Raw genomic sequence first — 14514 nt, 5'->3', positions numbered from 1 at the left:
CCCAACACGGGCTCTCTGCTCAGCAGGGAGCCTACTTCTCTCTCTGCCTGCCTCCCTACCTACTTGTGATCTCTCTGTCAAATAAATAAAATCTTAAAAAAAAAAATCTTAAAAAAAACTATATTCTTAAAAAGATTTTACATTTTCCCTTTATTTAAGCATGTTTTAAATTATACAATAATGTCTAACTACCAAGAGATAAACCCTATATACAATGGTTCTCAACCTGACTACACATTAGAGTAATCCGAACTTTAAAAACATGCCTGTTTCACTGACCATGCACCACCCTTAGAACAACTGGATCAAAATCTCTGAGGGGACAGATGCTTGACATCTGCATTTTTTAAAAGCTCCCCAAGTGATTCAGCAAGTGATTCTGAAGTACTATACTGGACCATCCAATCTAATTCTGCTTGTTCTTCTATTTCTGTCTTGGCTAACATTTAATCTTCCACGTCCCTTCAGACACATCTTATTTCATCCATTATATATGTTGATTTTGTGTTGAGTAGCTGTCTCTCTGATATTATAATCTACATGATACAACTGAATAAAACAGTTAAACACATACACAGAACTGCCGGTAAAGAAGTATCATACTCTAGGGTTGACTGCTGATATGTATTAGAAAAACTGCAAGTGTTTTACATTAAAAATAATTCTTTAGAGTCTGTTTATAATACCAAAACCTAATACCCAGAAAACATAATTTTTTTTTATTTTTTAAAAGATTAGTTTATTTATTTATTTGAGCAAGAGAGCCCAAAAAAGCCAATGGAGGAACAGCAGAGGGAAAGAATCTTTAAGCAGACTCCTCGCTGAGCAGGGAGCTCCCAGAGCTTGATCTCATAACCCATAAGATCATTACCTGAGCCAAAACCAAGAGTCGGATGCTTAACCACTGAGCCACCCAGATGACCTGAAAATTTTTATTATTTTTAAATAAATGATCAAATTTATCCACAATTTATATATTTCTTTTTTTTTTTTTAAGATTTTATTTATTTATTTATTTGACAGACAGAGACAGAGAGATCACAAATAGGCAAAGAGGCAGGCAGAGAGAGAGGGGGAAGCAGGATCCCTGTTGAGCAGAGAGCCAATGTGGGGCTTGATCCCAGGCCCCTGAGATCATGACCTGAGCCAAAGGCAGAGGCTTAACCCACTGAGCCACTCAGGCACCCAATTTATATATTTCTGATAATTATAAGAATAAGGAAATAAGTCTTCAAAATATAGTAAGAATGCTAAAAAAAATCTATAATAAATATTTTAAAATCTGTAAGTCCCCAGTAGGATTTAATAGCTTTATTTCCAACCTATCCTTTAGCTTTAAGGAAAAGCAGCATGATATGGTGAAGTGAATTGGTTGTCAAAATTCTTGGAGCTTAATTTCATTTATATTAACACTTTAGGAGACTTAAAACAGTCTAAACTATGTGGCATCTAAATATCTTATCTGTAAAATGACAAGGGAAAGAGCAAGCTAATAGAAGGAAACTAACATTTATGAACATCTATTACAGGTCAGACACTATGCAGGGTTATTTCACATGTGATTTCATTTAATAATAATAACAACAATGATAATAATAGCAATAATAATTCCTGCTTGATCTTTGCTTAGTTGCTTTGGGAACTCTGCCTGAATGGACCTGTTTTATCTTTTATTTATTTATTTTTAAGACTTTATTTTTAAGCAATCTCTGTATCTATATCCTAAATCACACATTTTAAATTCTGACCTGTGTTCAATGCATTTTTCAGGAAAACAAGAGGCAATAATTAGATTAGCTAAAATCTTAAAACATTTACAAAGTGCCAGGAAATGTTCTAAGTGTTTTTACTTGTATGTGCAAATAATTCTCACAACCATACAAAGCAGGTATTATTATCTTTCTCATTTTACAGATGAGATAACTGAAGGAGATGGATTAAATAACTTGCCAAGATAAATGTGCACTAGCAATTACCACAAGTTTTCAATCCAGGCAATCTCATTTCAAAGTCCATGTTCTTACTCACTACACCACACCATCTCACATAAGCTGAAGGCTCTTGTACTTCTGTAAGGATTGAATCTCATAAATATTAAATATTTTCTAGTTATCAGCAGAGGAATTTGTCAAAGGTTTTCAGTTACATTACATAAAGATTACATAAATGAGATGCCTAATGATGAAAGCTTTTTTTCTTTTTTTGATGGAAGCTTTCTGAATTACAAATTTTGCATTGTTCAGTCTGAAACATTTACTGTCTGCTATATACAGATGGCAGGTACTAAGGCATTGGGGATATAGACAGTATTAAAATGCCCTTATGTTATGTTTGTTCGCCTATTAAATATTTATTGCGCACCCTCCATTTGAAGGGTACTACACTAGGCAAATGGCACTTACATAGATGAATCTGAAACAGAACCTGCCCTCAATGATTTTAATCTAGAAAGGGATATTAAAGAAAGTTATTTTTTTAAAAAAAGGTAAAATGAATTACAGCTGTTGTTCTTTATCTACATTAGCTCACTTAATCCATAAAACACTTACAAAGCAGTATACTTATGAAACATGTTTAAAAAATTGGAAAGTTAATTAAGGGAGTTGGAAAAGAGAAGTTATTTCCAGTTGGTGAGATCAGAAGAGTTCTTGGAAGTGACATCTGAGCTGGGCCTTTGAGACATGAAACTGTGGATAGAGATGGAGAAATAAAAGTACACTAGTTGAGGTAAACTACATGAGCAAGGCTATGAAAATAGAAAACAAGGGAGAACCACTAATGTTCACAAGACATAAGGGAGTACTGGGATATCAAGTTTAAAATACAAACTGGGGGTTTTTGGGTGGCTTAGGTGGCTAAGCAACTGTCTTCAGCTCAGGTCATGATCCTGGAGTCCTGGGATCGAGTCCCACACCAGGCTTCCCCTCTTCTGCAGGGAGCGTGGAGGGAGCCTGCTTCTCCTCCTTCTGCCCACCACTGCCCCTACTTGCATGCTCTCTGTCAAACAAATAAATAAAATCTTTAAAAAAAAAGAAAATATAAATTGGGGCTAGATCATGGAAACCTTTAACTGTCAAGTTCAGGATATTCTATAGACAACGGGGAGCCACTAGAGATTTTTGAACAAGAGGATGACATAATGAGTGTGCTTTAAAGAGACTAATTGTCAGAAAAGTGTAAGACTGTGAGGATTGCAGCTAGCTTAAAGTATTTAACAGACTGACTGAAGGAAACAGCTTCTAAAAAACAGAGGCAAGAGATGAAGGAATTATAGGAGATGAAAAAATGGCAGTGATTGAACTCTTTCTGACAAATACATTTTTAAAAACAGCATATGTGAGGGACGCCTGGGTGGCTCAGTTGGTTAAGCAGCTGCCTTCGGCTCAGGTCATGATCCCAGCGTCCTGGGATCGAGTCCCACATCGGGCTCCTTGTTTGGCGGGGAGCCTGCTTCTCCCTCTGCCTGCCATTCTGTCTGCCTGTGCTCGCTCGCTCTCCTCTCTCTCTGACAAATAAATAAAATCTTTAAAAAAAAAAAAAAAAAAAAAAAAAAAAAAAAAACAGCATATGTGGACTTCTGCTTGTGGGAAGACGAAGTAGATATACTTTTCCCTATTACTCCCTGGATAAACCACATACCTGAGAAGGGACCCATATCTAGAACATATAAAAAACTCCCAAAATTCAACAGTAAAAAACACAAAAATCCAAAGAAAAAATGGGCAAAAGACATAAATAGGCTTGTCATCAAAGTGGATACATGAGGGACGCCTGGGAGGCTCAGTTAGTTAAGAGTCTGCCTTTGGCTCAGGTCATGATCCCAGGGTCCTGGGATCAAGTTCCCCATTAAGCTCCCTGCTCAGTGAAGAGACTACTTCTCCCTCTCCCTGCCTTCCCTTGCTTGTGTGCGCTCGCACATGCATGCTCTCTCTCGAGCTGACAAATAAATAAATAAAATATTAAAAAAAAATAAAAGAGGATATATGAATGGCAGGGGGAAGTACCTGAGAAGATGTTCAGCATCACAAGCTGCTAGGGAAATGCAAATTAAGACCATGGTGAGGTTTCACTACATACCTGTTGAACAGCTGAAAAAACTGTGCCAATATGGAATGCTACCAAGGATGCAGAGAAACTGGACCTCTCACATACTGCTGGGAGAAAGTAAAATTGTACAGCCATGCTGGGTGATAGTTTGGCAATATCTTTAAAAAGAGGATAGACTGGGAGCACTTGGGTGGCTCAGTCGTTAAGCGTCTGCCTGAGGCTCAGGTCATGATCCCATGGTCCTGGAATCTGCTTCTCCCTCTCCCACTCCCTCTGCTGTGTTCCCTCTCTCACTGTGTCTCTCAAATAAATAAATAAAATCTTAAAAAAAAAAAAAAACAGCATAAACTTCCCATATAGCCTAGCAACTATACTCCTACTCCTGGGCATTCATCTGAGAAATGAAAGCTAAGGTTCACACAAAAACCTGTATACAAATGTCCCTAGCTTCAAGATTGTCATAGCTGAAATGTGTATAAAATCAAAATATCTCACAATATGTGAAACTGTGGTACATCCACACCATAGAATATTACTCGGCAATAAAAATTAATAAACTATGGATACACATAATCGGTGGGTCTCAAGGACATTGTGCTAAATGAACAAAGTCAATCTCAAATTGTCACATACGTTATGATTCCCTTTATAATATCCTCAAATGAAAATTATATAGGCAAAGAACAGATTAGAGGTTGCCAAAAGTTAGAAAGAGTATGTATCTAGAGTGTGGAGGTTAACAAGGGAGATCCTTATAGTGATAGAATAATTCTATACCTTTAAAAAATTTTTTTAGGCTTTTTAAGTTTTTAAATTTATTTATTTAAGTAATCTCTACAACCCGAGGTGGGACTCGAACTCATAACCTGGAGATCAAGAGTCACATGCTCTTCCAACTGAACCAGCCACGCACCCTTCTATATCGTGACTGGCACAATGGTTAAACAAATCTACTCATGATAAAATGACACACAACTATGGACACATTCTGAACCAATGTCAATTTCCTGGTCTTGATACTGTACTATAACTATGTAAGATATAACTAGTGAGGCAACTTGATAAGTGGGATCTCTGAGTACTATCTACACAATTTCCTATGAATCTAATTATTTTAAAATTAAACTTAAAAAAAATTAAAGGAGCAAAATGTCTTAAAAAATAGTACATGTAGCCTAGGTATGTATCTTTAAGTAAGTAAAATGTCAAACTATTAATAGTTACTCCTCCAGTGAACTCTTTCACTCTCTACCTTAAATATTTCTAAAATTCCTAAATTTTATACAATGAGCATTGGGTTTGGGGGGGGTAAAGATGCAAAAGACTCTTGAGAAAATGACAAGGTGGTACTTGGGTGGCTTGGTCAGTTGGGCATCTGCCTTCTGCATGGGTCATAATCCTGGAGTCCTGGGATGGAACCCTGCATTGGGCTCCCTGCTCAGCTAGGAGTCTGCTTCTCCCTCTCCCTCTGATCCCCCCCCAACCCCCACTAATGCACTCTCTCTCTTACTCTCTCAAATACATAAATAAAATCTTTAAAAAACCCACAAAACAATATTACTTCTCATTGTTTAAAGCACACCACACAAATAGATATGAACAGAAAATTAAAAAACCAACTAAATTCAACTATTAGCCCATGTATGCATATACACACTAAAAAAAGGTAAAAAACAGTGAGGCAACTAACAAGACCAAGAAGTCCAAAAGAACATCTGATTATAGACCCAGTTTGATCACCCATTAACAGTGTGACTTTAGAAAATGACTTAACCTTTATATTTGAAACCAAGAGATTACAAACAGAAACTAATTAGAAATACTAAACATATGTTTTGTAAATCAGGATGACAGAATTCTTAAAATGGTGGAACTGTGATCTGAAAGATCTAGTATAATTCTTCAACTGACAGCTGAAGAAACAAAGGCTTGAAAGTTTAATTTCAGACAGATATTCTACAACAGAACTTGATATAAAACCCAGAAAGATAGCATTTAAGAATGCTGGCTCTGGAATCAAACTGCCTAGGTTCAAATTGTGGATTTACCACTCACAGCTATGTGACCTTGCATTAGTTACTTAATCTTCTTGGGCCTCAGTATTTTTAATCTGCAAAATGAAGAGAATACTGGTTCTTACTCCTTAGCCTTGTTAAGATTACATGGAATAATACATGTAATGCACTTGTAATAATGCTTATTAGCAAATACAAACTTCTCAGTAAATGTAACCTGGTATTGCCATCCTCATCAACTCCCTTCTGCTAGCATTGCCCTAGGCCTGAAATTAAATCATTTGGATAGTCATCTATAATTAATAATCAAACCCACTTTTTTTTTAAAGATTTTTATTTATTTATTTGACAGACAGAGACCACAAGTAGGCAGAGAGGCAGGCAGAGAGAGAGAGGAGGAAGCAGGCTCCCTGCTGAGCAGAGAGCCCGATGTGGAGCTCGATCCCAGGACCCTGGGACCATGACCTGAGCCAAAGGCAGAGGCTTTAACCCACTGAGCCACCCAGGCGCCCCAATCAAACCCACTCTTAACTCTCAAAATCTTTGGGCTAATATGAAATAGTTTTGAGTATTTGAAAACAACTGTAAAGTCTTATAAAAGTTTTGCTCAAGGTGGATTACCTTTTAGGGAAACAACTGTGTAGTAAAATAACATAAACCAAAAAACAAAATAACAATAGTGATTTCAGTTAATCAGAATCAGAGTAGAATTCAACTCAACAGGAGTTCCTCATACAAAGACTTATTTAAGAACAAGTTTAACTTAATAAAAATATTTCAACAAGAACATACCAACCTTTAAAAAAAATGTTACAGGTTGATGCAATTGATTGTTGTCGGTATGTAAAAGAACTTCTAGGGGTGCCTGGCTGGTTCAGTCAGTAGAGCATGTGACTCTTGATCTTGGGGTTGCAGGTTCGAGCCCCACACTGGGTGTAAAGATTACTTAAAAATAAAATCTTAGGGATGCTTGGGTGGCTCAGTCAGTTAAGCGTCTGCCTTTGGCTTACATCATGATCCTAGGGTCCTGGGATCGAGTACCACATCAGGCTCTCTGCCTTTGGCATAGGTCATGATCCTGGGATCAAGTCCCACATCAGGCTTCTTGCTCAGCAGGGGGGTGTGCTTCTCCTTCTGACTGCGGCTCCCCCGTTTATGTGCTCTCTGACAAATAAAATTTTTTAAAAAATAAATAAATAAAATCTTAAAATAAAAAAGTACTCTATACTTAATCTGGGAAGAAACTGGGAAAATTTCCTAAAGTGACAGGTTCTAGTAACTGGAAAGACACAAACTATCCTGCTGGTTTTAATTATGCAAGCCCATAAAAGACCAAAATGGTTTCTAGTTTATCATTATGCAATCTTTAGAATACAAAGCATACATCAACAGGGGCACCCAGGTGGCTCAGCTGGTTAAGTGTCCAACTCTTAATTTCAGCTCAGATCTCAGGGCCATGGGATCAAGTCCCTCCTGCACTCAGTGCTCAGTGAAGAGTCTGCTTGAGATTTTCTCTCTCCCATTGCCCCTGCCCCTGTGTGCACACACACCTGGCTCTAAATTAAATAAATCTTAAAAAAAAAAAAAAAAAAAACCCACAAAGGATATATCAGCAAAATGAAAACTTTATTTCTGTGTGTCTTACAGAACTAATGTCTAGGTTCATATAGTGACAGTGATTTAAATATGCTGGATTTTCCTTGCAGTTTCACTTGATCATGTATACTCTAAAATACTAGAGTATAGCCAGAAGCAATTGTCTTCTTTTAAAAACCATACTTGTCTTTAAAAATCATACATTAAAATGCCCCAAAGGAATTTAGAACAATGGATGAAACTTGATTCATAAATACAAAATGTGCTGTTTTTGAAAGTTATTACTGATTGCATACACAATAAAATTTTTATGTATTTTTTTATTTTTTTAAAGATTTTATTTTTGGGGGGGTAGAGAGCACAAGTCTGGGGAGGGGCAGAGGGACAAGCAGCCTCCTCACTGTGAGTGTGGAGCCCAATGTGGGGCCTGATCCTAGGAACCAGAGATCATGAAGTCAGATGCTTAACCGAATGAATGAGCCACCCAGGCACCCCTACAATATAATTTTTTAGTGATGTATAAAACCTAAAAAATAATATCTGTATCTCAAGAGAAAAAAAGGGGAAGAAATTTTTAAAAATTATATAAAGTTAATGTTAATATATTCCCCTTTAGGCAACTATACATTATAGTTCAACTTACACTAAAATAAACTTAAGTCTAAATTTACCTAATAAAGCTTAATTATTGTGCACACAATAGAGACAAATCATACCAGTCTGTAGATCCATAAACCAGAGCATAAAATTAATTTTTATGAAAGTAGAAAGCGTAATTATAACGTAGAAGGATGAAGTTTACTTTGGGCATTTAGCTCTGCAGTTTGTTAGTATTTAGAACTATGCAGCCTCTTTTTTCTAACCTCATTTTTATTTTTTTAAATTCTAAATTAAAATCTTTCTGTTAAGCAAACACAAAACTATTATTTTCTTTATATATATCAAAAAATAGTTTACTTTTCTTAGTAAGTACAGAGCATTGTTTCCAAAAACATCTATGAAACCTTCTATAATTACAAGACGATTACAAAGACCTAGAACCAATTTCTACCATCAATTTTTCAAACTCTAGCAATGATTCTCTACTGTTTTGTTATGTTCCACTTTAAAGCAGTAGAGTTTAGGGCAGCACATTTGAAGAAATGCTGTACTTCAGTTCTCACATATTTTTTGCTGCCTGGACCATGCACTCTTAGATACTATTAAAAAAAAAAAGTTGTCATGTATACCAAATAACACAAACTTTTTCTGGTTCCAACTTGCCTTTAGACTAAGACTTCCACTAGCAGGTTGCATCAAATTCTATACCACATCCAGAACGTCACAGCTCAGCAAGTAAGAATCTAACAGGTAACACTGTCCAGTTTAAATCCTCAGTTACAGTAAAAGTTTTTACGCAACGATGAAAATTTAGTAGTAAATGTAATGATGGGTTCTTGATCTGGCTGCATGTCAGTACAAAGAAATACACCAGCAAAGAAGCATATAAAATTTTAACTCTTATTCTAATCACTAAAATGATATTTAGAGGGGCACCTGGGTGGCTCAGTGGGTTAAGCCTCTGCCTTCAGCTCAGGTCATGATCCCAGGGTCCAGGGATCGAGCCCCACATCGGGCTCTCTGCTCACCAGGTAGCCTGCTTCCCCCTTTCTCTGCCTGCCTCTCTGCCTACTTGTGATCTCTTTCTCTCTCTCTGTCAAATAAATAAATAAAATCTTTAAAAAATTAAAAAAAAATTTAGAAAGGCTAGTGGTCTGAGATATTGATTAGTAAAATCTTTATTTTTAAATATGCTACACCTCCAAATCAAATCAGCGTAATGGAAAATTAGAAACTAGCTCAAGGTTTCAAAATCTATTATAATATTGCAAAAATATACTGGACTTAGACCCCAAATTTAATGTATGGTTTTGGCAAGCTTTAGTTTTATGACAATATTGTACTGATGAAACTGACATCAATTTAGTCTCAAAGTTCCAAACTAAAACCAATTTGCAGGCATTTTCAATAACTCAGTGATACAGTTTCACTTATAAGAAGACCTGAAATTAGTAGAATTCATGGTTCTCATTTCTTATCTCCTACTAGAATGTCCTACCTGTCAAGAATTTTAAGAGAACAAAGGGTCAAGATAATAGGAATATTACTGCCTCTCTTGACACTGCCACAATTCAAAGCTTAATTAAACCCACACTATAAATTTGAGACAAATATAAATATAGGTCACTGACTTCAAAACACGCCTTTGAGGTACATATGATAAAAACTGTTCTATGGTGAAACACTGCAATTAAACTACTGTAATCAAGCTTTCCCAGTTTCTGCTATCCTAAGCAAGAGCCAAGAGAGATTCATGTTACATTCCGTACTGAAGTGATTTTATCACTGGGAGGACCCAGTGTGCGGTAAAGTAACAGAACATTTCAACAGAGAGGCATGAAGTCTAGAGGCAGCTAGTAGGGGTCAGGCTTAAGATTCAGTGATGATGGTGCTGTGTATATGGGGGGGGAGAACACTGACACAACAAGTCTGTCACAAATCCATACCCCATACTCAAATGACAAATTATGAACCAGTGACAGAGGCATCATGTAAACACTGAATTGATCTCCAAGCGAGTCTGGTTCACGCTCTCCAATTTTTGTTAACTTCTGGATTTCTCAAAGCTCAGAGGACAGTAAGACCTAAATTAAAGTAAGAATTACTATTAACATCTTATATTACATTAGGGCTGGAGGTAAGAATTTTCAAAGAATATCTAATTAATATGGTCATTTTTATAAGACAAAATAACAATATTCATTAGAACATCAGTGATAGAAGAACTTCTCAAAAACAGTGTTCAAATTTCAATTCTCAAAAAAAGCCATAAAAATGTCTCTAAATCAGCTACAGCAAAGTTACGGCAAAGTTTTGAAAAAGCAGTGAAAATTTGGTGGTTAACAAAAAAAGAATGTTTACAAGTAGCTGTGCACTGTGAATTAGTCTTTACAGAATGGAAAGTACTACTGAAATAAAAACTGATTTATCTAAGTAGATCTGCACGTTCTGCCATTGTGGTCATGATGGCTTCTCCTTGTCTCGGGAAACTGATCAAGCACAAAACTGAATTTTTTTTACAACTAAGTGTGAGAACTGTCAAAGGGAAACAAAAATAACTATTAGGCATGCTAATCTATTAATTGCACAACTCCATTTAATGGTTTGTTTAATTTCATAGTAATATTAAGATGTAACCTTAATAGAGAGTTCTGTTTCAGTTCAACTCCATAAATTTTTAATTGCTTTTATTTAATTTATTTGTTTATTTGAGAGAGAATGAGAGAAACAGAGAGAGCATGAGGGGGGAAGGGTCAGAGGCAGAAGCAGAAGCAGACTCCCCACTAAGCAGGGAGCCCGATGCGATGCAGGATTCGATCCCGGGACTCCAGGATCATGACCTGAGTCAAAGGTAGTTGCTTAACCAATTGAGCCACTCACGTTCTGGCTGACTTATATTTAGAGCTAAGTATGAAGACATAGTCTTTAGAGAATCTCAGTCTGGTGTCCTTAAGCAGAAACATAAACAATAGTAATATTATGTAACTTCCAGCTAAAGATCATTTGTATTAAGTTGAAGAAAAGGGAGTTAATCTTTTGACAACAGTTAACGAAAAGAGAATTTATCTTTCCTTTGAAGAAATAATTACCAGTCCCCTGAGCATCTGAATATATGACACAGTCTATACACATAAACTAATATTTAAAAGTTTTTGCAATCAGTACATTTTCACTGCATGAAGATTAAACAGTAAATACCCGTTTAGAGAAGAAACACTTGATTAAAAGTTTGTTTTGAAATGGCCAACAAATTTGCAAAATGTATAACCAAATAAAAAGTTGTAAAAGTAATCTTATGAAACACAGTTAAAGTTGAAGACTTCCTGAAGCCATGTTATAATTTAACAATTACAAAAGGAAATTAACTTTTTTTCTACTAAAGTGAATATAAGTATTGTAATCATCATTTTTTTGGCACAATTACTGTTTTGGTACTACGTCTTCCACAAAAACTATCTATGTAGGGGCGCCTAGGTGGCTCAGTGGGTTAAGTCTCTGCCTTTGGCTCAGGTCATGATCTCAGGGTCCTGGGATCGTGCCCCACATCCAGCTCTCTGCTTAGCAGGAAGCCTGCTTCCCACCCCCCCTCCACGCCCTCCTCCCCCACTTGTGATCTGTCAAATAAATAAATAAAATCTTAAAAAAAAAAAAATGTACCCACCTATCCCAGTTCTGTTTACTGCCTACTACAGCATCCTCTATTCTTATTTTTCTAGATCTCTATTTAAAATATTATTCACACAATATATGCAAAGTTGCATTAATATTGGTCCTGCAAATTTGTCAGAAGTACCCCTCCAATTTTCAAAGAGACCCCAATCCTGAAGTTATGAATAAGAGAAGAGCTAGTACACCTGGACGGTGGTGATTTCACATAGACAGCTGACTCTTGAACACCAGGGTTTGAATTATTTGGGTCCACTTGTATGCAATTTTTTTTTTCAATAAATGCAGTACAGTCCTGTAAACTTATTTTCTCTTCCATATGATTTTCTTAACATCTTCTTTGCTCTAGGTTACTTTATTATAAAAATGTAAATACATAATACACCTATCATATAAACTGTGTTAACTGTTTATGTTATCAGTAAGGCTCCTGATCAACAGGCTATTAGCTAAGTTTCTGAAGAGACAAAAGTTAAAACGGATTACGACTGCATGCTTCTAAACCCCCTTCTAAACACCTGCACTGACCATATTTTTACCCTGTAGTAAATGTGTCAACTCAAGTTGGCAAAGTGTAACCAGTCAATACTGAGTATCTGTAAACCCTAAGTGTCCAAATTCTTGTTTTGATTTTTTAAATTTAAAGGTAGCGTATTAAATCTTTTCTTTCTTAAAGACCTAAACTTGTCTGGTAAACTTTAAGGAAAAAAAAAATACAAAGAAAAACCCATACCATTACTGTTAGAAGAAACCCAAATGGTATATGTATTGTCAGAATCACTCCTTTCACTATCTTTTCCGAACATCACTTCCTTTTTACTACTTCCCCCAGCCGTTCCGGCAAATCAGTGTTCAACACCGCCCCAGATTCTTAAAAGGATCCACTGTCCACAAACGAGAAAGCCCCACAATCCAAGCGTATTACCCTAGTGATCTTCGGCGCTTTCAAAGACACCTGTGAAAATGCCAAAGCCTCGAATTAGATCCCCAAGGGCTCCTTTTCTTTCTTGACCCCATTTCTCTTTTTCTGGCCCTTCAGGTCAGACGACTTCCTATCCGACAGCCCCTCCCTCTTCCAATCAAACCTAAATCCTTCTAATTAGCAAGCCAACCCACCCACCCTGAGGTCAGCTACCTCTTCCGTCACAACCCCGTCCCGTCTCCCTCGCCAGGCTGTAATACCCACCCGGCGGCTCCCGATCCCTCGCCCCCATCGCCAAATCCCAGAGCATCCCTTCCTCCGGCCCCGCATTCCCGCGGGACCCCTAAGATCGGCTTCCCCCACTACTGGGCTTCCAAAACCCTCCAAGCCCTTGCCTCTTCAAAGCCACCCCTCCCTCAGGTCTCCCACTACCCTCGCCCCTCAGCCTCCTGCCATCTTCAACCCCCTCAAGGCCCTCGGCTCAACAGCCTCCATTTCCCACAGATTCCATTCTAGGGCAGACTCTCCCGGGTCCCTCAACCGTCTACTGTGGCCCCCTTCGGACCCCATCCTCGACAGCCCGGCTCCGCCCCTGACTCCCAACTCATCCTCTGCGGCGGGCGCCCCCCAAACTCCCCTATCCTCAGGCATTGCTTCCGCTCACCTCCGCGGTGCGAGTCGGGCTCCCCTGACCCACCTCCGAGTCGGCGTCCGAATCGCCGTCGGAGTCCCAGGCCCTCCGGGCCTCGCCGGAGTGAAGCGCCTCGAGCGGCGGAGGCGGAGCCCGGGGCGGTGAGCTGGAGTGGAGGCGGGGGCGGTGGCGGCTGCGCGCAGGCATCGCTACGGCTCGTCTCTGCCTCTCCCGCAGCCGCTGGAGTCCGAACCGGAACTGCTTCGGGAGGAGGGGCCCTACGGGCGTGAGGCGGGGCCCTACCGGCGGGGGCGGGGCCCAAACCGGAAGGGTCGCGGGATTCAAGATGGGCGAGGGAAGCAAAACCGCAGCAAAGAAGCCCGAGAGCGCATGCGTCAGCCCCAAGGCCAAAGTGGGAGAAAATAAGGGGTTGGTGAAGAAGCGGGGGCGCTTAGGAGATTAGTAGATGAAGTTTGGGAGCAAGAAGAGCTTGCCTAATTCCTTTGGAGGGAGCCAGCATCTCCCCAAGAGTCAGCATCCAATGATCATTGTTACTATTTATTGCCCCTTTACTTTCTGACAGTCCTTATTCCACATGCCATATAAATCTCACTTAAAATCTTTGTGCCAACTCTGCAGGGTGTTAAAACACAGAAGGGCTGAGTAACCTGTTTGAGGTACCGCAATTAATATGTTCTAAAGCCAGTATTCCTACTTAAATCTGTCTACCTTCGGAACCTGTGCTCCTCTTCATTATCAGAAAGTCCCTAACCCAGGCCTAGAATTGGCATAAGCCAAATCCCAAACCATCTGTGACCTGGGCTCCATCCCCTCCTTGACCTTCTTTCTTATCAAGTGCAGAGCAGACTTTGATGGCTCTGATGGGGTGGAGACAGGTTCTAGGGTGAACATGACTGCATACTTCTCCCACGGGATCCCCTGATGTAGCCTTTACCCTCAAGCTGGGCTCAAGACCAGGGGCAGCTGGAAGCCTTCCCACTGCAGCTCATATGCCTTCCATCCCATCAGGGCTTTCA

The 14514-nt window shown here is 38.7% G+C and overlaps 1 protein-coding gene across 7 annotated transcripts in view; it reads right to left on the bottom strand.

The window, feature by feature from the left end:
- The window catches only part of SAMD8 (sterile alpha motif domain containing 8), a 52092-nt gene extending 38319 nt beyond the window's left edge, over nt 1-13773 (bottom strand). Inside the window, exons 1-2 of one of the 7 annotated variants that reach the window (XM_047702327.1) lie at nt 13511-13764; nt 12850-12879 (exon numbers count right to left, since the gene is read on the bottom strand). In XM_047702327.1, coding sequence (XP_047558283.1) covers nt 12850-12879; nt 13511-13684 — 204 coding nt within the window. In that variant the 5' untranslated portion in view covers nt 13685-13764. Of the gene's footprint in view, nt 1-12658; nt 12880-13510 lie in introns of those variants that run through there. The other 6 variants (XM_047702328.1, XM_047702325.1, XM_047702324.1 and 3 more) reach the window with 6 other exon arrangements.
- Nucleotides 13774-14514: the final 741 nt, after the last annotated feature.

Source organism: Lutra lutra, chromosome 14 (genome assembly GCF_902655055.1).
Source record: "Lutra lutra chromosome 14, mLutLut1.2, whole genome shotgun sequence".
NCBI lineage: Eukaryota > Metazoa > Chordata > Mammalia > Carnivora > Mustelidae > Lutra > Lutra lutra.
This window is presented reverse-complemented; position numbering and strand designations above follow the sequence as displayed.